The sequence below is a fragment of the Petaurus breviceps genome, unplaced genomic scaffold, assembly GCF_028583685.1.
Source record: "Petaurus breviceps papuanus isolate PSGF00001 unplaced genomic scaffold, PetGlider_PUasm1.0 185, whole genome shotgun sequence".
NCBI classification, from domain to species: Eukaryota; Metazoa; Chordata; class Mammalia; order Diprotodontia; family Petauridae; genus Petaurus; species Petaurus breviceps.
Window position 1 is genome coordinate 38,193,014 of NW_027185797.1, and position 27,499 is coordinate 38,220,512.

General features: G+C 49.6%; 2 protein-coding genes across 2 annotated transcripts in view; one reads left to right on the forward strand and one right to left on the reverse strand.

Annotated features, from left to right (window-relative positions):
* The window catches only part of SPACA6 (sperm acrosome associated 6), a 34,202-nt gene extending 18,611 nt beyond the window's left edge, over positions 1 to 15,591 (forward strand). Inside the window, 8 exon segments of the mRNA XM_069088878.1 lie at positions 12,531 to 12,599; positions 13,087 to 13,110; positions 13,586 to 13,663; positions 13,891 to 13,994; positions 14,466 to 14,622; positions 14,765 to 14,975; positions 15,291 to 15,378; positions 15,381 to 15,591. Of these exon segments, the coding sequence (XP_068944979.1) occupies positions 12,531 to 12,599; positions 13,087 to 13,110; positions 13,586 to 13,663; positions 13,891 to 13,994; positions 14,466 to 14,622; positions 14,765 to 14,975; positions 15,291 to 15,378; positions 15,381 to 15,488 (839 nt within the window). The 3' untranslated portion in view covers positions 15,489 to 15,591.
* HAS1 (hyaluronan synthase 1) lies at positions 331 to 24,527 on the reverse strand. The gene is made up of 5 exons (XM_069088877.1): positions 23,826 to 24,527; positions 23,128 to 23,353; positions 22,318 to 22,450; positions 15,704 to 18,936; positions 331 to 579 (listed from the first exon to the last, which is right to left on the reverse strand). The coding sequence occupies exons 1-4, from the start codon at positions 24,435 to 24,437 to the stop codon at positions 18,261 to 18,263; spliced, it is 1,647 nt and encodes a 548-aa protein (XP_068944978.1). The 5' UTR covers positions 24,438 to 24,527; the 3' UTR covers positions 331 to 579; positions 15,704 to 18,260.
* Between the last annotated feature and the right edge of the window lie 2,972 nt (positions 24,528 to 27,499).

The following is a 27,499-nucleotide window of genomic DNA, read 5'->3' on the forward strand; positions in this document are numbered from 1 at the left end:
GGCACAATTGGATTCCAGCCTGACTTTCTAGTCTTGTTTCCTATTAATCCCTTTCAGGCATTCTGCTTTTCCAGGCAAACTGGTCCACATACTGTTCATTGAATGGGAAATTCCATCTCTTTGTCTTCCAGACCTAGACTGCACTCACTCATCTCCGACTCTTAGAATCTTTAACTTTCTACTAAAAAAAAAAATTGCACAGAACAGAAGGCAGGTTGGCTGTTGTCCTTCATGCTTAAAGAGGTCCAAAATGACATCACTATGCCAGGGTCAAGGTTGATCGGACCAGTGTGAGCTCAGAAGGATCTATCACAGGTCGGGCCCAAATGGTCCATGTGAACATTTGGAGCAGAGCTGTCTCTACATGTGGAAATCTCACATTTCTTTTGCGCTACCACAGTTCTGCTTTGCTCATAGAGCACAGTGCCTTCTTTGATGCAGGCAGGCCATGCTGGGTGGTTCTATGCCAGTGTCTCCCATGTCTCCCAACTGATTCTGAAGTTCTTCAGGGAGACTTTGAGAAGGTCCTTGTATCACTTCTTCTGATCACCATGTGAGTGCTTGCCTTGTGTGAGTTCTCTGTAAAATAGAATGGAAGGAGGTTCAGAGGCCAACACAGACCAGCAGGACAGCTTAGGAACAAACATACTGAATGCATTCTGTACTTTTTGGGGAAGGAAACCCAAAACTCCAAAATGGAGATTCATGGTTTCATGTAGAACCCTGGATTTTCTGTCCTCTTTGCCTATGGAAATGCCCAGTGATGCTGGTGTTTATCAGGTTCAGAATAACCAAAACCAAAATGGTGTAAGTTCTTAGAAAAGCATCCTTCCCAAGGCTCAGGTTGGGTGCTCTCCTCAGGGAAGCCTTTCCTGGTGGGCTGGGTTGCTAATGTTTGCTTCTCCCTCCTCACACTGTCTTTTATTTACTTCTCTGTCTTTCTGCTCTGTCTCTCCTGAGAAGCAGAAGGTTCTTGGAGGCAACTCTGATTCTTCCCTTGTCTTTATAGTCCTTGAATAGAGCACCCCATGAATAAATGCTTGTTGAAATGGCAGCTGTTGTTTGCCTTCTTGTCAAAAGAGGAGGGAAGTGGAAGGGAGAAAATTTGAAGTTTTAAAAAAAAATTGTCAAAATTTTTTTGTTTACATGTAATTGAGAATAAAAATTAAATGAGATGGCAGCTTGGGGTAGGGGTGGGGAGATATGCTGTGTATAAGAGCTCAGGAAGACCCGAGTTAAAATCTTGCTTCAGATATTTACTAGCTGTTCAACCCTAGGCAAGCAACTTTTCTCAGCCTCAGTTTCCTCATCTGTAAAATGGGGATAATAATAGTATCTCCCTCCTAGGCTTGTTGTAAGATATTTTTAAAACATATTAGAGACTTTGGAGTACTATGTAAATATCTGCTCACTATTATTATTGTCAAATTAAATTTTTCTTCCAAGAAGATAGATTTGGAAGTAGAATAGACTTGAGAGCTGGACAAGGCCAGACAGCTCCCTCCATTTATGGAAGAGGAAACTGAGTCTCACAAACGTTAAGAGTTCTAGCCAACACCACACAGTTAGTAAGAAGAGTCCAAGGCAGGACTGGAACCAAGTCTTCCTGACTCCAGATACAGGGCTTTCTCCAACGTACCATGCTTCCTCAGTGAATGCCAAATTATGTGGGCGTAGAAAAATGCTCTTTGCATCCACGTAGCAATTTTTCTGTGTGCAAAAGTCCTTCCTCCTAATGCCTCCCCCAGTCCTGAACAGGATCTTTGGCTCCCGAAGGCTCTGCCAGCAGGGCCTACCAAGCTGGAAAAGTTCCTAGTAAGGGCCCAACAAAGACCTTGTGTCTGCTGTCCAAGGAGCGGCCTGGCAAAGGGCAGGGAAGTTCATCACCAGAGGGTTGGCTGAATTCTTTCAGCTACAGTAACCCTTGCAGAGCCTTCACGAGGCACAGAGAGGCTTTGACATGTATCCATAGAAGAAGAATCCATACCCACAGGATCCTATACAATTAATATGATGGCTATATAAATAGATATCATTATTACATTGCTAACACTTACATGGTGCCCTAAGGTTTGCAAAGCACTGTATGTAGTATGATATATATCATATGTGTAGCATATACATTTCATATACATTTCCTATATCATATAGTATATATCATGTATAGTATACATATATCTCATATATAGTATATATAGTATGTGTGCATATATATATATATATATATATGCCATCACCATCATCATTTCATTGTTCAGCCATTTCTCAGTCCTCCCCACTTCTTTGTGAGCCCATTTGGATTTTCTTGGCAAAGATACTGGATTTGCCATTTCCTTCTCCAGCTCATTTTACAGATGAGGAAACTGAGGCAACCAGGGTTAAGTGACTTGCCCAGAGTTGCACAGCTAGGAAGTGCTGGGGGCCAGATTTGAACCAGGAAAGATGAGAGGCTGGGCCCAGCACTCTATGCACCATGGCACCACCCAGCTGCCCCATCTCCATCTTACACATGAGGAAATCAATGCCCAGAGGGGTTCAGTAGTTTGCCCAGGGCTACACAGTTGGGAAGCATCTGGGACTGGCTTCAACCTCCCTAGTCCAGCACTCTGTTCACCATGCCACCTCCTTCTCATAGATCAGGGTTCTTTTGACTTGATGGAGTAAGAAAATAGGATATGGGAAAACCAAGATCCACAAAGGTTAAATGACTTGGCTAAGGCCACTTGTGGAATCCTAAAAGCACAGAATTCCAGACCTAGAAGGGACTTTAGAGACTATTGAGTCACACACACACACACACACACACACACACACACACACACACACACACACATATTTTACAGAGGAATCCCAAGGAGGGGAAAGGACTTACCCAAGGTTACAACTATGAGTTAATGGCAGAATGAGATTTTAACCCAGGCCTTCTGCCTCCAATTCCAATGTTCCCTTCATAGCAACACTCTTTCATTTGGTTGCAAAATTCTCCCAAACCCTATGTTTTTTGTTTTATTTTTTATTTTAAATTTAACCCCTCCCCCCTAAGAAAAGATCATTTCCAGATTCCTAGCAGATCATGAAAAGAGGATTTTTACGTGGAACACGAATCTCCTTTTCATCCTGTTTAGGTTTTCTTTAAGCATATAATCAATTCCATACATTACTTTATAAACTTTCCTACTACTCTGTGTTTCCCTCTGAAATTCCTTGTGCCTCCATTTGTGCATTTTTCAAATTGTTTCCACTACCCTCTTTTTATGGCACTGGTATTGCCAACCTCCTCCTTTCTCCCCCCACCCTCCTATCCCTCCCTAAAAGAGAGAGAAAGAGAGAAACCTTCAGAACAAATAAACTTAAGTCAAGCAAAACAAATTCCCAGTGTGACTGTCCAAAAATGCATGTTTCTTTCTGCACTCTGAGTTTATCACCAAAACCTGCTCCATCACAGAGTCTCTGGAGACATGGTTGGTTGGTCAGGGCACTGAACAGAGTTATGAAGTCTTCTAAAGTTGTTTTTCTTTATCACTGTCCTTGTATAAATTGTTCCCCTGGTTCTTCTCACTTCAATTCTGCATCAGTCCATACTACCCAGAATTCTCTGGAATCATCTTTTCAGTCACTTCTTACAGTGTAATAAGATTCCATTACATTCATCTACCATAATCTGTTCAGCCATTCCTACTACCTATCTATGAGGCAATCAGAGGTAACCCCTTGGCTTCCAATTCCTCTGTTTTTCTTTTTTCCTTCTAATCCTCTTTTCAGGATAAGGAAATTTGCTTTGTTTGTGACTCTATCATGCCTGGCATTATGCTCCCTCCTAAAAACTGTCTCCAATTGCTTCCCCATTGAATCTGTTGTACCAAAGCTCTGTATGAGTGTGTGTGAACATTCCACCTCCTTTTCCATCCCCTCCATATGAGTGTATTCCCTTTATTACTCTCTTTCTTCTTTCCCCACCCAACAAAATTAGAACATAATCCACACATCCTCAGTTCCTCTTTCTTCCTCACCAAACTCCCTCAATATGCCTTAAATACACCAAGGCTCTGAAGGAACACTTATTGCTTTCCCTGCAATGTCAGCACTGCATCATCATGCAGTCCCTGATAATGCTCAGAAAAATTTACCTTTCTATACATACTCTTGTATGTGCATTTCAGAGTTCCTACTCAGCTCTGTTCTTTTATTCATAATATTTGAAAGCCCTCTATACCATTAATGATCAATTTTTCCCCCTTTATAGGATTATACTCTGCTTTACGGGGTAAGTTATTGTTGGTTGTAAGCCTCTGTCTTTTGCTTTTCAGAAAACTGAGTTCAAAAATCCCTTTTCATGTATAGTAGAAGTTGCCAGGTCTTGTGGGTCCTTGTTACTTGAATTGTTTCCTTATGTATGTTTGCAGTATTTCCTCTTTGATTCTGGAGTCTTAGATTTTAACTTCGACATTCCTGGGATTTCTTTGGGGATTTCTTCCAGAAGGTACTTTGTGGATTCCTTCCATCTTGACTTTGCCCTCTGGTTCTAATACATCTGAGCAGTTTTCATTTATGCCTTCTTGAAATAGAGCATCTAGGCCAGGGGTGGGGAACCTGCAGCCTCAAGGCCATATGTGGCCCTCTAGGCCCTCAAATGTGGCCCTTTAACTGAATCCAAACTTCACAGAACAAATACTTTTATTAAGAGGATTTGTTCTTCAAAGTTTGGATTCAGTCAAAGGACCGTGCTTGAGGACCTAGAGGGTCACATGTGGCCTCGAGGCTGCAGGTTTCCCACCCCTGGTGTAGGCTTCTCAAAAATTTTGATTGTTGGGGAGACCAGTGATGCTTAAATTAACTCTCCTAGACCTGTTTTCCAGGTTAGTGGTTCTTCATAACAGGTAACTTATATTTTCAACTTTTTATTTTAATTTTGTTCTAATATTTATCACCTTATAGAGTCATTGATTTCTGTTTTATCTATTCTAGTTTTCAGATCATCCATTATTGGGATCAGGTTTGCCATTGTCCCTTCTAAGCTTTTTATTCTCTTTTCAATTCATTCCTCCAGAGTTTTTATCTCCTTTTTTGCCTCATTTCATTTCTTCTAGGTATTCATATAGTCATTGGGGAAAATCCTTTTTTTTTCTTTCAGTCTCTTGCAATCGCTATGGAATTACTTTTTCCTGCTTTTAGGGCATCTCAAGATCTTAATTTTTATATTGGTTAGCATTTTCTTTGATTTGCTCATCTGTCCAGGCTTAGTTTCTGAATTTGGGTTTTGTGCAAAGTCCAGACTCCATGCCCTGCTATGCTTTTTTTACCCTAGTTGGTCTGGCCCTGGGACCTCCAGGTTCCTATACTGACTTTCCTCTATTGGGGTTAGGCCCTACTTGGATCTCTGAAGTTCAAAATGGATCCCCGGGCTCCTAGACTGTCCAGGTCCAACACCACTGTACCTGGACTTCCTTACTAGCCAAGGACCCCAGTATCGGTTTATAACTGAAGCCTTCTCAGGGGTTCTCTGGCCCTCAGGTTATTGCATCTGGACAGAGAGTCCTGCAGGCTACATGCCTTCAGCCTTCCTCTGGTCTCATTAGGAAGCAATGAGTTTGTTTTCTCGGGCTAGTGTTGGCTTTGTTGGTGGTCTCATCTGTGGACTGTTGGCTGACTTTCTGTGCAACGCTGGGATGGAAGAAGTCATTTACTGTTGTTTCTTGATCATTATTCAGTCTGGTGCAAGTTTCTGCTTTTTGCTGGAGTCGGGGAGCTGGGCAGTGTGCCTACATTGTCAGCCATCTCAACAACAACGATCCCCATTTCCCCCTGGGGTTGTTCCATAACCCCATACACACAGATTAGCCTTTATGGGTACCATTTTTCCACACCCAAAGTTTTAGTGACTAAGGTAGTTCAACAAAGAAGTGGCAATGAGGACTCTCTGAATTCAAGGAATTTGAAAATTAGGAGGAGACTGGAACAAACCCTCCTGTCCATTCTCATTCCTTCATCTGAGGGCAAATGCATCTCCAAATGAGTGATGACATGCTAACTTCTGCACTAGGAACAGGAATCCACACGTGAGGTGTGGTCCAGTGACAAGATCTCTGGAGTTGGGTTCAAGTCCCACCTATTACACTTCTTATTACTTACGTGACTTGGTTGTGGGCAAGTCACATCCTCTCTGGGCCTCCGTCGGTAAAAGGAAGGGATAAGATTAGATGGCCGCTATGGTTCTTTCCAGTTTTGAATCTATGTTACTATGAAGTATATATCAATCAACATTTATTTAGCACCTTCTATGTTCCAGGCACTGCGCCAAGTACTGCATCCAAAAGAGATCTATTAAAGCATATTCTTCATGCCAGCCGGAGATCGGAATGGGAATGCTGTTGTTATTCAGTTATTTCAGTCCTGTCTGACTCTCCGTGACCCCATTTGGGGTTTTCTTGGCGGAGATACTAGAGCAGTTTGCCATTTTCTTCTCCAGCTCATTTGACAGATGAGGAAATTGAAGCAAACAGGGTTAAGTGACTTGCCCAGGGCCACATAGCCAGTAATTGTCTGAGGTCAGATTTGCACTCAGGAAGATGAGTCTTCCTGACTCCAGGACTAAGGCACTGTCCACTGTGCCACCCAGCAGCTCAGTGGGAAAGCCAGAGGCCTACAAAACTGGCTATTGTAAGCAGATTGCATGACCCCTACAAAGACGGCATCTGAGGCTTCCAATCTTTGCTTTGAGATCTTTGAGCTCGGTAACTGGTCTAGGGGCATAGGACGGACCTGGAATGTTTCTTGATTTACCCATGGTGGACTAAAAAGGGGTCTTATCTGTCATTCCAGATAATGAAGGGCCATCTGGGCCCAGATGGGGCACTTTATCTGTGGAGTATTTACTGGGAAAAGAGAAGGAGGACCTTCTCCATTGGTTTTAGGAGTCAGAGCAAGAAGCAGGAAACGATGCAGAAAGGACATGAGCCAACTGGTCTGGGCTTCCATCTTCCTCTCCCTTCTCACTTCTACCCCCATTGAGACCCTTCCAGGCTCAGTTGTAATGCTCCTTTCTACAAGAGACCCTTCTGCCTCAGCCACTTGGTAGTGGCTCCCTCTCCCCGCCCCCCCCCACAATAAAATCACTTTGTATTCATATCATTCAAGTTTTGCATTTACTTACTGGTGTCCATGTTGTTTCTATGTGAGCTCATCGAAGGTGGGGATCATTCCATTTGGGGGTTAACATCCCCATTGCCTAGCACTGTGCCAGGCCAATAGCAGGCATTTAATAAAGTACTAAATTGAATCAAATTAAATCCTCCCCCAGTTGCTAGGATTCTCCCCTCTTGCGTTTACTTTAAATCTTTTCCTTTCTCTGAGACCTGGCTCCCTCCCGACAACATTGCAACCCTGGCCTCTCTTTTCAATAGTGGCCATCCCTTCACTCATCCTCCTCTCCCCTCCTCCCACCTCCCAATTTACCAGTCCTGGTAGGACTCCTTGCTCCCCCTTGTCACTTTCAGACTCTCTTGGCCAGGTCACTCAGTAGCTCCCCTCCTTTGAAGTAATTTAATCCATATTTATCACCCAATCTGGATTCTGGTGGTGTTCTTTCAGCCCCAAGAGCATGTCCTTTCCTCAGTTCCTGGCTCACAGTGTATCTCTCCCCTCCTACCCCCAGTCTCATATTAGGTGACTCCAGCCTACATGGTGCTGCTCACTCAAACGGCTTCACTCGAGGTTCTTCAAAGTCCTCAGCTCCCATGACCCAGTCCTTCACCACCCACATAGGCAGTCATACCCCTGGCCTTGCCATCCCCCACAAGGGCTCCCCTGCCAGGGTTGTGAACTCCAGAATTCCTTTATTTATCATGATCTTTTATCATTCTAACTTTCTCTCTTCCTCATGACCCTAAACCCTGTTCTTTATCCTCACTATGACTACCAATTCCTCCAGCCTTGGAGTTCTCTCCCAGGCCATGCCCCCTACACTGGCCACACTCTCTTCCCTGCCCTATCTCGATCTCTTGAATTCTACACTGTCCTCCATACTCAAGTCCCCTGCCCTATCACCAAGCTTGTCTTGTCAAACCCCAAGCTTGGATTACTCCCACCATCCTCTGCATTCACTCTCGTTCATGTGATACTGAACAGATGTGGAGAAACTCACAAAACTGTGCCAAGTGGGTCCCCCTCCAATGTATGTTATCTAATCTCAACGGGGCCCCACTGCAGCAAAACAGTGCCTTTGCACCCCCTAATCAATTCACAGCAGTGATTGTTCCAGACCTTCTCACCTCTACTCAAAATTTCCCCGGCTCTCCCTCCCCCTCTCCTATCAGCTGAGGACATTGCTTCATACTTAACTGAAAAAAATGAGGCCATTCACCAAGAATTCCTTTTCTCCCCTCCTCCTCATCTCGAATCACTCAGATGCCTTCCCCACTATCTCCTCCTTCACCCAGCTTACATATTGTGATGACCCTTCTCCTTGACATGTCAGACTCCTTTACATGTACAAGCAACCCCATTCCATCCCATGTTCTGCAGCAGATTCCCCTCCCCCCATCACTCCCACTCTCTCTCCGGTCTTCAGTCCCAGCCTTTTTACTGGTTCCTTCCCTTCTAGATGCAGATCTCAGATCTACAGACATAGAAAAGCCAGCCCTCCACCAACAGTCCCTCATTTCCCAACACCTGCACCCCCAGAGACTGCTAAGAGCAGAAGCTTCATTCTCTCCTTAACACAGCCGAGATTTTCTCTTCCTTCTGGGTTGAAAAGCACATTGCCCCCTCTGTATTCTATCTTCTTTTCTAATCTGTATAACTTCCCTGAATTCTATTTCCTATGTGCTGGGATGAATGTAACTGCTTGGTTCCACTAACTGACTTTAGTGTAACCACCAAAGGAGAGAAGGAGAGAGACAAAGACAGAGAAAGAGAGAGGAGAGAGGGAAAGAAGAGGGATGAGAGAGAGAGAAGAGAAATGGTGGGGATTGAAAGGGGGAAGAGAGAGAGCAGGGGGGAGAGGAGAGAGAGCAGAGGAGAGAGAGAAGATAGAGAGATGAGAGAAGAGAAACAAATTGGAGCTTAAAAGGGGGAAGAGAGGAGACAGAGATAGAGAGGGGGAAAGAAAGGGGAGGAGGAGAGAGGGAAGAGAGAGGGGGTACAGAGAGAGGAGGGAGAGATTAGAGAAGAGAAACAGGTTGGGGGTTGAAAAGGGGAAGAGAGAGAGGAGGGGGATAAAGGAGAGAGAGAGAGAGAGAGAGAGAGAGAGAGAGAGAGAGAGAGAGAGAGAGAGAGAGAGAGAGAGAGAGAGAGAGAGAGAGAACATGTGCACTGTTACCAGCCTCTTTAGAGGAACCAGGGAGAGTGGTTTTTATTTTGAAATTCCTAAGAGAGAACCTCGTGCCCCTAGGCTGTCAATATCTGAGGGGTGATAGATAAATATAATTCTATTATATAGGGATAGGAGACAGAAAGCATAAGTGTCCAGGTCCACAGTCCCTCTTTTGCTCTCCACCAGGGAGGAAATCACAGCCTCCCTTGGAGATGGGGTGAGCCAGATTCCCAGAGCAGATATAATGAATTCCCATTCCACTCACCACAGAGGCTCTTCCAAACCTTTTCATCTCCTACTCAAGTCTCCCATGGCACCCCTCCCCCACCCTTTCAGCTGAGAACCTCGCCTCATATTTCACTGAGGGCTCCCTCCCCCTCATCTCACTTCACTCAGCTATCTTCCCACACCATCTCCTCCTTCACCTTTGTCTCACATAATGAGGTAACCCTCATCCCTGCCAAGGCAAACCCCTCTACAGGTACCTGTGGATCCCATTCCATCCTGTTCTCTCCAACAGATTCCCCCTCTATCATCCCCACTTTTGCTAACCTTCAATCTTTGAAGGTTATTTACTGTCTGTTTCTCTGCTGCCACCCATTCTTTGCACTCCCCCCTCCTTAAAAAGAAGAAAAAAAGTCTTCACTTGATGCAGTCAAGCTAGCTATTATCCCATCTCTCCTTCACTTTGTAGCTTAATTCCTTGAGAAAGCCGTCTACACTGAGTGCTTTTACTTCCCTTCCCAACTCTTTCCTCAATACTAAGTGGTCTGGCTTCCAACCTCATCTCTCAACTGAAATTACTCTTTACAAAGTTACCAGTGATCTCTTAATTCCCCAATCGATGACCTTTTCTAAATCCCCATCCTTCCTAACCTCTCTGCAGCCTTTGCTATTCTGAGTCACTGCTCTGTCCTCAATAATTCTTCTCTCTGGGTGTTCATGGGACTTTTCTCTGCTGCTTCTCCTCCTACCTCCCTGATCAGACTCCATAAAGGCTATGTTCACTAATTGTGGCTGTTCCCCTGGCTCTAACCTGGACCCCTCTTCTACCTCCGTACTGTCTCACCTGCTCTCATCAGCTCCTAGGATTTGTTCTCCACCCAGATGGTTGCAGATCTATATATCCAGCCCTGACCTCTAGCCTCACACCACCAACTGTCTTTGGGATGTCTCAAACTAGAAGTGAAACAGCTGGAATTCAGCATGTCCAGAACAGAACTCACTTTTCCCTTCCCTTCTTCCAAACCTCCCCATCACCCAGGCTCACAACTTAGGGGTCATCTTTGCCTCCTCACTCACACTCACCTCCCAGATCCACGCTGTGGCCAGCAGCAGTCTTTTCTATTTTCACATCCTCCCTCTGTAATAGGCCAGCTGCCTCCAAACCACTTCACATCTGCACTAATGCAGCCACTGCTGGCTGGTCTTCCTGCCTCAAGTTTCCCCACTCCACTGAGCTGCTAGAGTGACCTGACCATATCACCCCCTTCCCTCCACCCCTTACTCAGTAAACTTCCGTGGCTCCCTATTACCTCCAGGATCAAATATAAAATCTTCTGTTTGACATCCAAAGTCCTTCATGACCTATCTTCCAGTCTCCTTTCACCTTACCATCTACAATCCAGCCACACTACAACCTTCATGTGATTCTTCCTACATGGCATGCCGCCTGCCACGGGCAATTTTTACCAACTATCTCCCAAGATGGATGCCTTCCTCTCACCCCAGGCCTGTTGGCTTCCTTCAGGACTCAGCTCTTCTGCTGAAGGAGGCCTTTCCAGTCTCCCCAGAAGCTCTCCCTCTCACAATCTCACTCATGCTGTCTATCTCTGTCCTTTGAATGGCCCCATTCGAAGGAGAACTCCTTAAGGGCAAAGACCGCTTTTAAAAATATGTTTAATAAGCATTTGTGGGTTGGCTGACTTTACAATAAATCGTCATATGTAATTCTCTGTGTATGTAGTATTTTCCAGTAATATGTAAGCTCCCTGAGGGCAAGGATGTGCATTTTGGTCTTTGAATCTTTACTCTAGCACAATGCCTGGCACAGAGTAGACACTTTTATTAATGTTTTAAAAACTGGGTCACAACAGGTGACAAGCCTGAAGAAGACACATGTAGATAGAAGGAGAATGACCTAAAGATCACCCCAAGGTCATCGAGTCCGGTCAGCCAGACAGACCAGGAAGAGCTGTCCAGACTGCTTGAGGGCCTCCAGTGACTGGGAGCTCATATGGGGGGGAGGGGGGGGAATGGGACAGGCAACCCTCTGCACTTTGGGAAGCCTTCTCTTTCCTTCAGCTGGGCTCTTTGTGTTGCACCTTCCCCCCTCCCCCTGCCCCTCCTGGTCCTACCTTCTGGGGGCCAAGCAGGACAAACCTAATCCCTCTTCCTGGTAATACCAGTTCAGGTTTCTACATCACTTTAAGGCATGCAATGCAACCCTCCTCCCAACGACCCTAACTAGCCATTATCATTATTTTATCATTATTCTTATTTTCCATTTGAAGAAACTAAGGATCTGAGAAGCCACTTGACTGGCCCATGATCCCCCAGCTAGTGAATGTCTGAGGCAAGGCTTTAACTCAGACTTCCTGGCTCAAAATGCCAAGCTCCATTCCAGAACAGCTGTGTGATTGTAGGCCAGATCTCTCTCACCCTCAGCTAAATGAAGGTTGTTTTTTTTTAAATCCTACCTACCCCCCCCCCCCAGGGATGAGAAAAATACTAAATAAACCTCCCAGTGCTCTAAATGTGGGACTTTCTCCACCTGTCTATGAATCACTCTGAGAGTTGCCTGAATCTCAGAGAGGTTAAGTAGAATCTGAACTCAGCTCTTCCTTACTTCAAGCCCAGCATTTTTTCAGTTGTTGAGCTGCACCTGCATAGTTTTGTTTTTTAATTTTCAGTTTAGAGCTGCAAGAGAACTAGACAGGACCATTTAGATCAGCCTCATTTTACAGGTGAGGAAACTGAGACCCAGAGAAGTTAAGGGGCTTGCCCAAGGTCATACGGGTAGTACCTGATCTGAGAATCGTACCTGATTTGAAGTCTAACACTCCTGGAGAAGCTAGTGTTGTCTTCACAGGGGAGGAAGGGCGATGTAGCCACAGGGCTGGGGCTAGGGGAAGACCTCCCGACTCATGTCCCTCCACTCCCCCCGGAATCCTGCCCTGAGACTCCAGCCCTGGCTCCCCACCTCCACCTTCACCCCCAGAGTCCTACGAAGTGGCCTTCCCCGCGGCCGCCCAGAGCGTGGAAAAGGTCATCAAGGAGCTGAGCAAAGGTAGGACTTCTACACGGAGGCCTCCACCCTGAGACCCCAGGCATTCTGAAGCCCCGCCCCCTCCGGTGTACTCTGCCCTCTGGCCCCGCCCACCAATAAATGTTACCCCGCCCTCCAAGGATGGAGGCAGTGTCATGCCCCGCCCCTCCGGGGGGATGCTGGACTATCCGGCCCCGCCCCCTCGGCGAAATGTTACATTACATGGCCCCGCCCCTTCCATGGAATGCAGTACTGTCAGGCTCCGCCCCTCCGTGAAATTGTTCAATTACCCTGCCTCTTCCGCTCCACAGATTGCTGGACTTTCTTGCCTGCATTCTACTTGGAATGCTAAATTACCCCGGTCTGCCCCGCCCCCTTCGAGAAGCCCTGGAGGAGAGGAAGGGAGGGAGAGTTTCCATTCCCACCCCACCCCCGCCCCTCGCCCGCCCTCCACCTAAGGGTGAATGGGGGAGGAGGCTGATTTGGGCTCTCTGCACTCTCTCCTCAGCCCCGGCCTGCGTGCCGCCCTGCGGTAAGCCTCAGAGAAACCCGCCCACCTGGAAGCACCGACCAATGGGAGGGGTTGGGGCGGGGTTAGTTTTTTTTAATAATTCATCCGAGAGTGAAAAAGAGGCAGGGCTCGGGTACAATTCTAAGACGTCTCCCAACCATGAGGGGCGGAGCTTAGTCCTAAATGGCCAATAGGAAGGCGGAGGGTCGGAACTGCGCCTGGATTGGGCCAATGAGGACGGTGGAAGGGAGGAGGCGGGAACCCGGACCGATAGGGCGGGTGCTCTGGGCCGAGCAGCGTCCTCTCTACCCCCCCCCCCCCAAAAAGTCCAAGCGCCCCCCCCCCCCTCCCACTCGCCAGGTCCCCCCGCCCGCAAGGTGGAAGCCATGGCCCCGGGGGCGAGGGGGGGGGGGGGGGGGGGGGGGGGCCCCCCCCCCTCAAGGTGGACTCCTGCCCCCCCCCCTTCCTACCTCCTCTCTCCCCCCCCCCCCCCAAGGGTTCCAGGAGCTGGCCCGACTCTTCTTCTGCAATTCGTGCGCTGCCCATGACTGTGACCTTCCGCTGGAGTGCCCGAGTAGGGGGCGGGGCCTGGAGGAGGCTCGGAGGGCGGGGCCATGGCTTCCACCTTGAGGGGGGTGGGACCTGGAGAGGGTAATAAGGGCGGGGCCAAGAGAACTGCCGTGGGGGAGGGGCCAGAAGGGGCGGGGTCCGAGAGCATCCTTACAGAGATGGGGCGGGGGCGGAGGGGAGAGTTCCAAGTGGGTGGGCTGGGTGCTTAGGCAGAACCCGACCCCTCCCCAGTCCGGGACTTGCTGGTGCCAGTGGGGGGCCAGGCTGCCTTCTCGTGTTCGGTGTCTTTCTCCACTCCCCCGGAGCTGACCTATACCTGGCTGTTTGCGGGGAATGTGAGTGTCTCCGAGCCTTACGGGGAGGGGGAGTGGGCGTCTCTGACCCTAACTCGAACCTCCAGCCTCATGCTTTCCCTTCCGAATTCCTAGGAAAAGCTCTTGCTGCCTCCTCTTTCGGTCTTCTCATTCGCTTCTCAGCACTTTGCAATCTCCCTCACCCTTGTGCCCCCCATTTCTTCATCCCCCTTCCCCCACCAACCTCCATACCCAGTCCTCTTTCCTGTCTTATTACCCTCCATCCCCATCCTTGTCTCCATCCCTCCATCTGCCCATCCCTCCCATTCCCGTCCCTGCCTCCTTCCCCATCCCCTCCTGAAGCTGCCTTTTCATCCCCTCCCTCGACGCCTCTATCCGTGTTTCTGCCTCGCGTGTCACCGACTTTGTCTGCCAGTGTTTCTCCGTCTCTACCCAGGCCCCTGTCCCGGCGTGTCTTGGTCTCATGGTCCCCTCTTCCCTTCCCACTCCCAGATCCGGACCAGGGACCTTTCCTACTTCCGTGTGATGCCTCGAGCGCAGGGTATGTTTGCTCGGATCCGGCCTGTTCGGCCCCCGCACCGCGGGACTTTCTCCTGCCTGCTCAGCTCCGACCAGCAACCCCTGGCCCGTATGTTCTTCTTCCTAAATGGTGAGGCCGACCCTGAGCTGGGGCGCTGCAGGGCTGGGGCGGGTAAGGAGGTCAGGGTTCGGGAGGTGGAAGGTGAGGACGCAGCCAGAGGAAGACAGAAGAACGGGCTCGAGCCCCGCCCCCTCACCTCCTTTGTCCCCAGTGACTGCAGGGAATGCTCGGGGTGAAGCAGAGCTGCAGACCGTGTTCGGGGAGGTGATGAAGGCCAAAGGCTCTAAGGTCGACTGTCCAGAGCCCTGGCAGCCCAGCTTCTCCACGCTGCTGGCTCATCCTGGGGCCCTAACACCCAGAAACCTGGGCCTGCTGGGGCTGGCAGCTGGCCTGGGCGCCACGAGCTTCGTCCTGCTGGGGATGTGAGTGACCCCCTCGCCGAGGACCCAGGAGGCAGGATCCACCTCACCAGGGACTGGCCAGGCACCCGGCTCCTTCTGTCCTATCCACTAGGACCCAAGCCATCTGATCCCTCTCTCTGTCTCTGTCTCTGTCTCTGTCTCTCTCTCTGTCTCTCTCTTTCTGTCTCTCTGTCTCTCCCTCTCTCACATACACATACACACACACACACACCACCCTAAGGAACCCAGGTTCCTTGACTGTCCCACTTCCGACTGACAAACTCCTGCCTCCTGGCGGTGGATTAATACCTCCCTTCTCCCGGCCTCACTCCCCAGGTTGCTGTATCGCTGTTTGGAACAAGAAAGCTAAAGGGCCTGCCCTCTTCATCCGCTATCCCCCATTCACCCCAATAAAGATATTTTCGAACCCAAGGCAGTCTAGGTCCCTAGGTCCAAGTTCCCGTGGACCAGCCGAAGAATAAGGCACCTAAAACGTCCTGGAGAGGGGGGCTGGGGGAGAAGTCTAGACTGTAAGCTCACCAAGAGCAAAGACTGTCTTTTGCCTTAGTATCCCTAGCCCTCAGCCCTCTGCTTGGCACGTAGTAGGAGGTTAATAAATACTACCTAACTGACAGTATTTCCTTCTGGAAGGGATGTCACAGGTCATCTAATCTGTCTAGATGGGGAAACTGAGGTCCAGAGGTAGTCAGTTACATAGAGGATATTTGAGCCCGACAGTAGACACTTACCCCTTACTACTTCCAAGTTTGAAGTGTAGAGGAAAGATTTCGGAGACCTCCGGGAACCAAGGAGAGGCAGCCTGAGACTCCCTGGGTTCTAGATCTGACCTCTCCTCTGAACTGCCTAAGTGACTTGGGGCGAAACTTTCCCCCTCTCTTGGCCACTGTTTCCGCTATAAAAGTCGTATCTATAGAATGAGCGGATCGGCCTACAGGATCTCTTAAGTTCTGAATAGGTTTCTCAGACCACAGACCTCTCTCCTCCTATTCTGCTGCTTCCTGCAAAGGGTTAATTCATTCTCGGAAGGGAGCAGAATCTAGGTGGCCCCATTGCGCAAGCGCAGCGGTGGAGCTGTACTAGCGGGAGGGGCAACGTTCCGGGTGGAAAAGAGACTAAGGAAGAGGGGCTCGGGCTGGGAATGAGAGCGAAGCCAGGAGCTTACCTTTCCGCGCACGCGCAGTTTGTGTTAAAGGTTAACCCTTTTTTTGCCTTCCCCGAGGGACTGAGAGTGAGTATTCGGGCCCTGTCTCGTAGAGCCACGAGGGGCATACTTAAACCTGAGACTGACTCGGGGTCTTCGATAGAGACATGTAGAGGCTAAATGAGAAACATGGATTCAGGGAGGGGCGCAGCAACGAGGCCCCCAAAAGCTGCAGGCAGTTTTTTCTTTTTTTGGGTGGGTGGGTAGGGGGGAATTCCATGAAAAGGATCCTGCTTTTGGAGTCAACGGACCTGGGTTCGAATCCCCGTTCTCCCACTTGCTATCTGTGATCTCAGGCAAGGCCTTCATCCTGTCTGGGCCTCAGATTTCTCTCGGACTAGGTGGCTTCCAAGGTCCCTCACCTCCAGCTCTATACATCCATTCCCATCCCAAAGCTTGCTTCTCCCCCTGGCTGGATGATGCTATGGGCCGAGGAACTCTTACTTTGTCTGCATTGTTGGAGGAATCTCCTCACCTGAGCCCAGTAAAACCCCAGGTCCAGAAGTCACTGTCCAAATGGGGAAAGTGAGGCCAAGAGAGGGGAACTGGCATGCCACACGGAGTAAGCAGCAGGGAGAGGATTTGAACCCATGTCTTCTGGCAGAGAGGCCTATCTAGATTTGTCAGGCAAAATTCGTAGTTACAGCTGCTACCACCAATCTCCAGAGGGTTACATAACCAGTTCTTAGCTATTTTCAGTAGGGATTCGGGGCCGTGGTGTACTGAACTAGGGGGCCTTGGAGGTCCTTGCCTCCTCAGAAATTCTGTGATTCCAGGACTTTAGATCCAGTGTCTTTCCCAATGACCTCTCTAGAGCTGATGACCCGACACATTCCTCCAGCTTGACGAATTCGGGGAGAGGACAGGAGTGAGCAATTTGACCCTCCCTCAGGTTTACTGGAAGTTTGCCTCAGTAAAACTCATCCCTCAGCTCCTCCCCTCCCCAGTCCTCCTTTGGTACCCAGACTCTCCACCTCTTACTCCCTCTGAGACCCAGGAGTCCTAATGCTCAAGTCCCCTCCCTTCAGGCAACCACAACGTGGACCAATCAATTACAGCAGATCAGGTCGGAAAATAAATAAAACTCTTTATTGCTCTTTGGGTGAATGAGAATTAAATAAGACCAGAGTCAGAGGCCACCGTGGCCTCTTCACCCCCTAAGGACAGAAGACTCCCCTCCCGCCCAATAAATACCCCTTCCCCTCAGGACACTGGCGTCCCCAGCCCAGACTAGCCCAGAGCCCCGCATCAAGTTACAATTCCCATCTGCCCCTTCGGTGATTTGGGGGCTGCAGGAGGCGGTCAGCTACAAGGCTTGCTGGGAATTGCAGTATTTGATTCCAGACAGAGCGAGAACATTAAGGACACAGAGGGGGACCCTGGGAGCAGCCCTCTCCGTCTCTGACACATCCCAAGGGGCCAGAGCTCTATGAAGAGAATTTAAATACATATCACAGCTGGAAAGAACCTTAGGAGAGCATCAGGGCTAACATCTCACCCTTACCCTCCATTTTACATCTAACACCTAAAATCACAAAGGAAGGCCAAGCGCCAATCCCTGAGCTGTACCCCACCCAACGGCCAAAGTTTGCCTAGAGGAGAAAGCTGAGGCCAGGGAAGGCAAGTTCCCAAAGTCTTACAGCTAGTCAGGCAGCAGGGCTTCGAGACCGGCCCAGAGGTCTCAACACCCAGCTGCCTAGTGGATGAAAGATTCAAAGGGTCATAGTGCTGGAAGTGCTCTCGGATAGCTAATCTGAGTCCTACACCTTTCCATAGGAAGAGTTAAGTCCGAGCTCCTTCAGATGAGGAATCAGAGGCCGGGAGATTGTTAATGATTGGTCCAAGGTCACCTAAGTAGTAGTAAGAAGCAGGCCAGGTCACAGGATCTTAGACTGAGGATTGGTTAGACCTTCGAGATCCCCCGGTCTGACGTGCTCATTTAACAGATGAGAAAACTGAGGCCCATCGAAGTAAAGTGACATGCCCAAAGTCCCCCAGAAAGTGGCCGAGCTGCGACCGAACTTAAGTCCTCGGAGTTTCGTTCTCGCGGCCACCACGGGGCTGCCTCCCCGAGGAGCCATCCGTCACACCGACACCTGGTAGCCCCCAGACCTGGTCCGGCAAAGCCTGCGCACTCCTCCCCAGTAGAGAGCCAGCATGAGCGCCCAATAGACCGCGTAGGCGGCCGCTCCGATGGCGAGGTAGCGCGCCTCGGTCCTGCGCGCCTCACCACTCCAGTCCGCCTGGGCCTCGTGGATTATGCTGCGCAGCAGGCCCCCGAGCAGCAGCGCGGCCCAGATGGCCAGCGGCAGGGCCGGCGCGTAGTTGGCGGCCAGGCGGCGGCGTCCCGAAGTACCCCAGCCGCTCTGGTTCATGGTGAACAGCGCCAGGAACTTGGCCGGCAGGAGGCCGCACATGTAGAGGGGCGCATAGAGGGAGAGGAGGAGCATGCGGGGAGAGCCCCGCAGCCACGCAGCGAAGGCCGCCTTGGCCGCAGCTACACCCTGCACGCACACTAGCACCCAGAGCAGCGCCCACGGCGAACCCGCATAGAAGAGGCGCAGCACCGTGGCCGCCACGAAGAACGGGAAGAGCCCGGACACCACGGCTTCGTAGGTCATCCACGCGTGGTGCCGGTGCCACCACAGGGCGTTGTACAGCCACTCGCGGAAATACGACTTGGACCAGCGCGTCTGCTGGCTCAGCCAGCGCAGGAAGGACGCCGGCGTCTCCGAGTAGCAGCGGGACAGCGACGTGTACCTGGAGGGACAGAAGAGGGGTCATGGTCGGGCAGAGGGCTGGAAGGGGCCCGAAGCCACGCCACGAACGGCACAGGGACTGGACTCGCTCTACCAGTGCAGGCTGGCACCTTTTCTGCATATGGTCGAAGATGGGGAAACTGAGGAAACCTAGAGGTGCCTAGAGCATTGAGACACTAAGTGACTCCCCCAGGGTCACAAAACCAGTATGTGTCCCAAGCGGGTCTTCCTAGCTCTGAGGCCATGCTGAGTCTCTGAGACCATGCCTCTGCTGACTCTCCATCTACCTCATCTGGTCCAAGTCATAATAGAAAGGAATCCCCTTTGTAACATGTGGAGAAACTGAGAAACAGAGAGGTCTAAGGTCTTACCCAAAGGCCACACAGGTGAGTAGGTGGCAGAACCAAGATTTTAAACCAGTAATAGCATTTATGTAGCACCAGCTGTATGCTCTGCACTAAGGTTTAAAAACATCTCATTTGATCCGCACAACAACCACTCTCATTTTGTTTGTTTGACCAGGCAACTAGATTGGTCAAAAGAAACACATCATCATCATCATCATTAATAGAAAGCTGTCTTGGAGCCAGGAAGGCCTGAATTCAAATCCACCTCTGACAAATGTCTGTGTGACCCTGAACAAGTGCCTTGACCTTTCCGTGCCCTAGGCTACCCTAAGATTATCAGTTGCAGCAAGGAGGCCAACCTGTATTTTCCTCACCTGGAAGACTTGTAAAAATCACAAGTCCAGTCCTTCTCTCTATCCCAATCTCCCAGACAGATTGGGAGAGCTGGAGCCACTTTCTCCTATGAACCTTTGACAAGTGATATCAACAAGACCTAAGAGGGAAAGGATTGGCCCCTGGCATGCAGAGCATCCCAGACAGGGCCCAATGGAAGAAGGATTTCCCCAGGATGGTCAGGTGCTGGAGAGGCTCCTGTTTGTGGATGACGTGGGGCATCAAGGCCCAGAATAGTGATGTGATATCTGGATGATATTTGATGATAGCTGGATGGGGGGGCGGCTAGGTAGCGCAGTGAGTAGAGCACCAGCCCTGGAGTCAGGAGGACCTGAGTTCAAAATTTGGCCTCAGACACTTAACACTTACTATCTTTGTGACCTTGGGCAAGTCAGTTAACCCCAACTGCACCCCAAAAAAGCAAAAAAAAAAGTCAGCTGGATGGAGTTTTCACCCAGGGAGCTGATGCGTCAGTCTAATGACTCAGGGATTCAGAGCTGGGGCTAAAATTTACCAGGAGGAGGCTGTTGAGCTGGATTGCCTTTAAATGAATACATTCTGATGATCTCCCAAACTTCTCCCTGCAGCAAGGTCCCATCTATTGAACCTCGGATTTTTCAAGTGATGCCCTGTGGCTTCAGAGAATTAAAGCTGCGGTACCACAAAGGGGAAGGCTTGGGGTAGAAGGGAACAGGTCACGTCACACTGTCCACCCAAGAATTGAGGTGTCACCAAAGATGAAAAGATCCTATTGGACACATGCATGGACAGAACATGAGCCGGTCAGGTAACAAGATCAAGGGAAAGCCCCCATAATCCAGCAGCATGTAAAGAAGAACAGCGTAGAGGGAGACCCTCAGCATGTTGGGTGGACCTCCTTGTGGACAATCATGGGGGAACACAAGTAAGTCCCACAGAACGAGAAGTCGAGACTGGGGACACTGAAGTATGGAAGCTGCTAGATGTCACAGTGGATAGACTGCCAGACTTGGAGTTACTATCTATACGAGTCTGGACTCTGCCTCAGTTTCTCCATCTGTAAAATGGGGATGATAAAAGCACCCACATCCCAGGATTGTTATGAGGGTCAAATATTTGTACAAAGTGCTTTGCAAACCTAAAAGCATTATATAAATGTTGTTACTGTTACTATCAAAGCATCAAAGCAAGACAGGGGAATACTGTGGCTCTAGTTTACTTAGATTTTAGGAGAGTATTTGACGAATCTTTCATTTTATGGAAAAGTGGAGAGACGTAGGCAAGTTTAAAGTATGACTCAGAGAATTTAAAACTTGATTTAATGGCATGACCCAAGATTAAACTTAATGTCAGCTTAAAAGAGGGTCTCTTCTGGAGTTTGGGGCTTGCATTTTTGACATTTCACATTTTTGCCAATGCTTCGGATAAAGGTGATGAGAAATGGTGACAATACCTACCATTCATGTAGCACTTAAGGATTTGCAAGCACTACACAAATACCTCGTTTTATCTTGAGAACCACTCTGCGCTAAAGATGCTGTCATTATCCTCACTGAAGATGAGGAAATACTGGCGGCAAGGGTAAGTGACTGGCCCAGAGTCACTGAGCTAGTAAGGTTCTGAGCCTGGACGGAGGGCAGGGCATGTTTTTCCAATTTACAAATGACTCAAAGGTGGATGGCAGAGTCAAGCTCGATGATCTGTGCAGGCTAGAATAACAGACCACATCTAATAAGATGAAATTCAATAGTATTGGACCCTCCGGGGATGAGATGAGGACAATGTAGCCAGACAATATTTCATCCAAAAAGATTTGAATGTTTTAATGGGCTGCAAGTGTGAGCTACCTGTATAATGGAGACCCAAAGAAAAGCTGATGGGATCTCAGACTGAAGTGAGGAAGGCAGAGTGTGAAGGACTAGGGGGTCTCAATCAGACCACATCTGAGATGTTGTATCCTGCTTGGGGCACCACTTTTAGGAAGAATATTGATAATGTCTAGGGAGGACCAGGAGGGTGAAAAGTCTTGAGATCATGGCATATAAAGGGTCTAGGGGTGTTTAACCTGGAGAAAGAGGGGCTGGGGAGACAACATGAAAGCTGTCTCCAAGTTCTTTAAAAGCCCACTATGTGGAATAGAAATCAGACTGTTCTACTTTGTTCCAAAGGATAGGGAAGATGAATGGGTGGACAAACAGAAAATAAAAAGAAACTACTACTTAATCTCTCAGTACATCAGTCTCCTCATCTGTAGAATGGGCTTAATGTTTTCTGTTCTCCCTACCTCACAAGAGTGTGTTGAGGAAAGACATTTATAATCCTTAAATCTCTTAAGATATGAGATATTTTTCTGAGTTATTATTATGTCTCTTGACATAGCCCACCTTCATATCTCTCCTACCTCCCCAGCCTGTGTTACTCTCTCCACCCCCAATACTGTCATTTAGTAAAGCACAGGCTGCCTTGTGAACATTGGTAAATTCCATTACCTGTTTGTCATTTTCTACAGCCTAGATAATTTAGCAATACACTTAATAGAATTCATTCATTCCCCTACATAGTCACTTAATACAGCCCATGCCCCTCAGCAGCATTTAATATACCACACTGATTTCCCCAGCCCTCTCCTCTAAACCAGATCTATTCCCCAGTTTCCCCCTTACTTGGTGGCGTATCCCATACTGAGCATTCGGTTGGTGAGATGGCGGTCATCCCCAAAAGTGCAGTGGGTGCCCAAGAACTTCTGGTTGTACCAGGCCTCCAGGAACTGTTGCAACAAGTCATTCCTATACAGACCTACCAGAGGCAAAAAGACCTAGGTAAGCACCTGGGCACAGCCCATTTCCCAAGCCAATCCCCAGCCCCTCCCCACCTCCATCCCTCCCCCCCATCACCAATGTCATCTCTCCATCTTCATCTCTATTTCTATCCCCATACCCAATGCCATGTCATCCCCATGGACAACCCAATCCCCAGCCCATCCCCCTCCGCAATGCTATCTCAACCATCCCCTCCAGCCAGGATCATCTCTCCCCCTTTCAGAAGCATTATTGCCCTCCCTAGCTCGGTCTTCAGCAATATCTATCCTTATTCTCAGTTTTATACAATCCTTCTAGCCATGATGACCTTACCCCCATCCTTATTTTCACTCTGTCTATATCCCTATCCTTATCCCCATTCCCATTTCCATCCTGCCCCCATGCTCATTATTCTTCCTAACCCTATCCCTGCCTCACCCCAAACCTTATCCCAAATCCCACCTTCAGCTCCAGCCCCAGATTATCCCTCTATCACCCCCAGCCTCTTTCTGCCTCCACCCTTGCCCCTCATCCCAGTCGCCTCTCTCTCCCCATCCCCAGGGTCTCGTCCATACCTCCCTCAACCCTGACCCTGTCCCATATCCATCTCCATCCCAGTGTCTTTATCCCTTTCTCTCCCACCTCCAGTCCCCAAGGGCGCCTGACTGAACTCACCAAGAGGGCCACTGACACAAGACACGCATCGAAAGTAACTCTGGCAGGCTCGCTCAACGTTGAAGGCCACCCAGTACCTGAGACTGCTCAGGAAGCTGACCCAGGAGTCCAGAGGATTGAGAATCCGCACGTCCCCGCCCACAGCGCCAACAGTTATGTCCTCATCCAGCACTCGGGACAACTCCAACAGGGCCATGGGGTCCAGCCTCGTGTCTGAGTCACACACCTGGGGCCAAGAAGCGGGGTCAGGACTGAGTGACCCGGAGGCTGGGGGTTTAGAGTCCCAGAGAGGGCGGCCTCCAGGCTCTGGGCAGCTTAGGAACCTCATACGTTGTTAGGCTCCTCTGATCACCACCAAACTCCATCCCTTCCTTGGCACTTTGAATACACTGAGACTCCCCTCAATTAGTGAGTGAAGCAGGCTGCCTGCACTTTGAACCCAACCCCAGTGGGACCTTCCCTATTGGAGGGGCTGGCAGTCAGAAGTTGGGGGGTAAGGGTTACAGGGTCAGAATTTTGGAAAATACAGGTATTCAAGGGGTCTGGAACTCAGGAGTCAGAGGGCATCAGGGTTCTGAAGGGATCAAAGAATGAGAGGAGTCCTAGGATTAGGTGTTAGGAGTCTGAAGAGATTAGGAGCTGAGCCAGGGGGCCTGGAGTTGCAGGGCCAGTGTTCTTGGTTTCCAGCAGCCCCATACCTGCACGTAGTCCACAGAGTCCCCGAGGGCCTTGAAGGCTGTGTACATGACCTCTCGCTTGCCACCCCAGCGCTGGGCCACGCACACGCATCTGTGGCTCCTCACCAGGGCCTCCACGGTCAGCCGTCCCGGGTCCTCAGCCTCTACCTCTGCATAGCCTCCAGCCTCCACCTCTCCAGCTTTGCCGCTGCCCCCCGACACTTGGGGGGCCCATGGCTGGTGATAATTGCCATCCCACACATAGGTGGCAGGGTTTTCGGCCTCAAACACTTCCCGGAACATCTCCACCATGTACATGTCCTCCTCCCGGTTCCCATCCACAACCAGCAGCACTCGGAGGCGCTCCTTGGGGTACTGCAGGGCCCGGGCCGACAGCAGGCACTGCCTCAGGTAGTCCGCGTCCTCTTGGTAGGCAGAGATGGTCAAGGCCACCCTCCGAGAGCATTTTGGCTTCCCCTGGGCTGCCCGGGAAGCAACTCTCCGGTGCTCCAGGTAGGCAAAGAGGCTCTGGGCCACTAGGTGCGCTGAGAGAAAGGCTCCATAGAGGCCAAAGGCTAGGAGGCCATAATGGTCAGAGGCCAAGGGGACGCCCACAGCATAGGCCCAAGTCATGCCACCCAGGATCAGCAGGGCAAAGGCAATTGTCAGGAGTCGGCGAATAGGCCCGGACCAGGCACGGCGGGGCCCGGATTTGGGGGTGTCCTGCAACAAAGAGAGGAGAAGATGAATATTGCATCTCAGGAATCATCCAGGCCTCCCCACATCCAATATCACTGAAGGAAACTGAGGCCCAGCCAGGAAAGGAAAGGGACCAGCCCAGGGAGCCCTGTAGAGTTCGTCTGACTGTGTGTGTGTGTGTGTCCTCCTGTTTTCTCAGACAGGCTCCCCAAGGGCAAGACCCCAGTCTCCTCCTTCCTGTCTGTCATCCCTTACCCCAGCCTAGAGAAACTGGACACAGAAGAGGGACCCAGGGAGAAAAGGGGGTGGACTGATTTTGTGATGTCTGCTCCAAGAGGCAGGAGCCTGGTCCATGGTCATCAGTGAGCTCAGCGTCTGTCCATCTGTGTGCCTCAACTCAGGCTCGACCCAGCCTAACCTTCCCCGCACTTCAGTCCATTGGCTCTCCTGCCGATAATGTTCCTGGCCTATCTTTCAGTCTCCATGATATCTCATTTCCCCAGACATGAAGGGAAACTGAGGCACTGCCCTCTCCCCCTCTTACCATGCTTACATTACTCACACACACACACACACACACACACACCCCAACAACTATTCCCACAGTGATATCGACAGCACCCTTGAGCCAGTTCAAGTGTACCAGAACTACGACACACACTCAGCAAACCCCCCTCACACCCACTGTCCAATCCATACAGACCCTTGGGCACAGAGACAGACACTCTGATACCTCTGCTCGCACACACACATGGCGTGTGGCAGCTCTCGTACAGACACACACATTCACAAACACACCTGTCCCATGGTCCTTGGGCTCCTCTTGCCTGCCCTTCCAGATCCTGTCTCTCTCTCCCTCTCCTTTGCCTAATCTGCTGGGGGGGGGCATTTGTAGTTGGGGGCTGACGTCAGTACTGGGCTGGGCCCCCTAGGCCTGAGGTCATGGCAGGAGCGGCTGCCCCACCCGATTCCCGTTATTAGTCCCCCACCCGAACCCCCTTCCCAGCCTCCTCTTCTGCGTCTCTGTCTCCAGGACCCCGTCCTCTATTGCCCCGTCTGCTGCATTTCTTCCTGTCTCTGGGGAGAGGGGAGGCTGGAAATGTGGAAAGGAATTCACCAGCTCCTTCCTAATCTTCCAGCCTCCTCTCATCCGTCATCTCTTACATCTTCCCCCATGTCCCATCTCTCCCTATGTCCCCGCATCTTCCTTTATCTCCCCACCTCTCCCTTCCTCCATATCCCATCTCTCCCTATGTCCCCATGTCTTTCTCCATCTCCCCGTCTCTCCCTCCCCCCATATTTGCCATCTCTCCTTGTCCTTCTACATCTTTCCCCACCTCCCCATCTTTCTGTCTCCTCACATGTTTTGTATTCCCCCATCTCCCTATATCTTCCTCATATCTCCCTGTTGCCACATATTTCCTATTTCTCTCCATATACCCAATGCCCCCATGTCCCCTGATTTCTCTCTAACTCTCTTCATCTCTTAATCTGCCTCTCTCTCCCCCCAATTCTTTCCCTCTTTCTCCTCATCTCCTTCATCTCTTTTCATCTCCCCTTCTACCAGGGCTCCCCCAACTCTCTTCCCATGCCTTCTTTGATCCTCTGTCTCCCCTTTCCCTCCCACTCTTTTCCTTCCCTTTCTCTTCTCCAGGTAAACCCCCTCCCCTTTTAAGGATGACTAAAGTTCGGAGTTATCTGAGGTTGGCAGTAAATGCCAAGGACAATTCAGAAAACTTTTTGAAAAAAAACTTATGGGGGCAAGTCAAGTCGAGTCAATGAGCTTTTGTTATACATTTTCTGCGTGCTAAGCACAGCAGTAACAGGAAGACTAAAAGGAGATAAGAGCACTGTTCAGGGTGGATGTGACTATGGAAGCAAACGAGCAATGGAGAGAAGGCAGAACTACTCAGACCTTTATTTTGCTTCTGTTTTCCTGACCAAGCAGAATGATCTTCAGATGGGTAAGGACAGAACAAAATTGGCCACCAGGGAGTGGAAATGCAAGACAGAGGAGGAGAGGGTAAGACAATAAATACCTCAATGCTCTCAGGGAGCTCAAGTCATCAACCCTAAGCAAACTAGATCTCCAGGTACAGGAAGAGCCATTTTTGATGAAGGGTCATGAAGAATGGTTCGGGGAGAGGGGGGGAGGAAGGAGGAATTACCACAGCACCAGATAAGAGCAAAGACTCCTGATTTTTAGGAACCAAACTATCCCCAAAGGAATGGTGAATGAATTCAAGTGAATTTGATGCTCTCTGATCAGGAATGATGCTAGCTCAGAACCCAGGGTAGAAAATAAAATGTCTAGTACCCCCAAGGAGTTTATTCTGGAGTGAACACTTGGAAGGGAAAGCTGTGCTGAAGAGGAGTCATCATGTGTTCATCAAGAACAAATCACATCAGACTAGACATGCTTCCTTTTTTTTTTTTTTTGGACCTTGCTGATAGATCAGAGGAATGTCAGAATATTTCATCTAGGCATTTGACAAAGTCCCTCATAGTCTTTTGGCAAATCAAATGACGAGATAATGGCTAGTACAATTCAATTAATTTAAGACTAGTTAAATGACCAGACCCCTAAAGTTAACATATCAAGGGCAGTGTAAAAGGAGGTCTGTAGTGGAGTGTCACAGGGATCTGTCTTTTGCCCTGTGTCATTCAAGATTTTGATTAATAATGTGAATGAATGCCCAAATGGCATGCTCATTGATTTACAGGTGACCCAAGACTGGGAAGAATACCTAAGCTGTAGGATAACAGAGTCAGGAAACCAAAAGGCATTGACAGACCCGAATGGTTGAAATTTAGTAAGAAGAATAAATGAGCTGTAAAAACTTGATAGTACAAGATGGCAGAGGCGTGGTTAAATAAATGTTCAGGGAAAGGATCTGGGGGTACTAGTGGGCTTCAAGCTTAATGGAAGCCAGCAATGTGGCAGGGAAGACACAAGGGTTCATGTGACCTTTAGCATTCACTAAGAAGAGGACGGG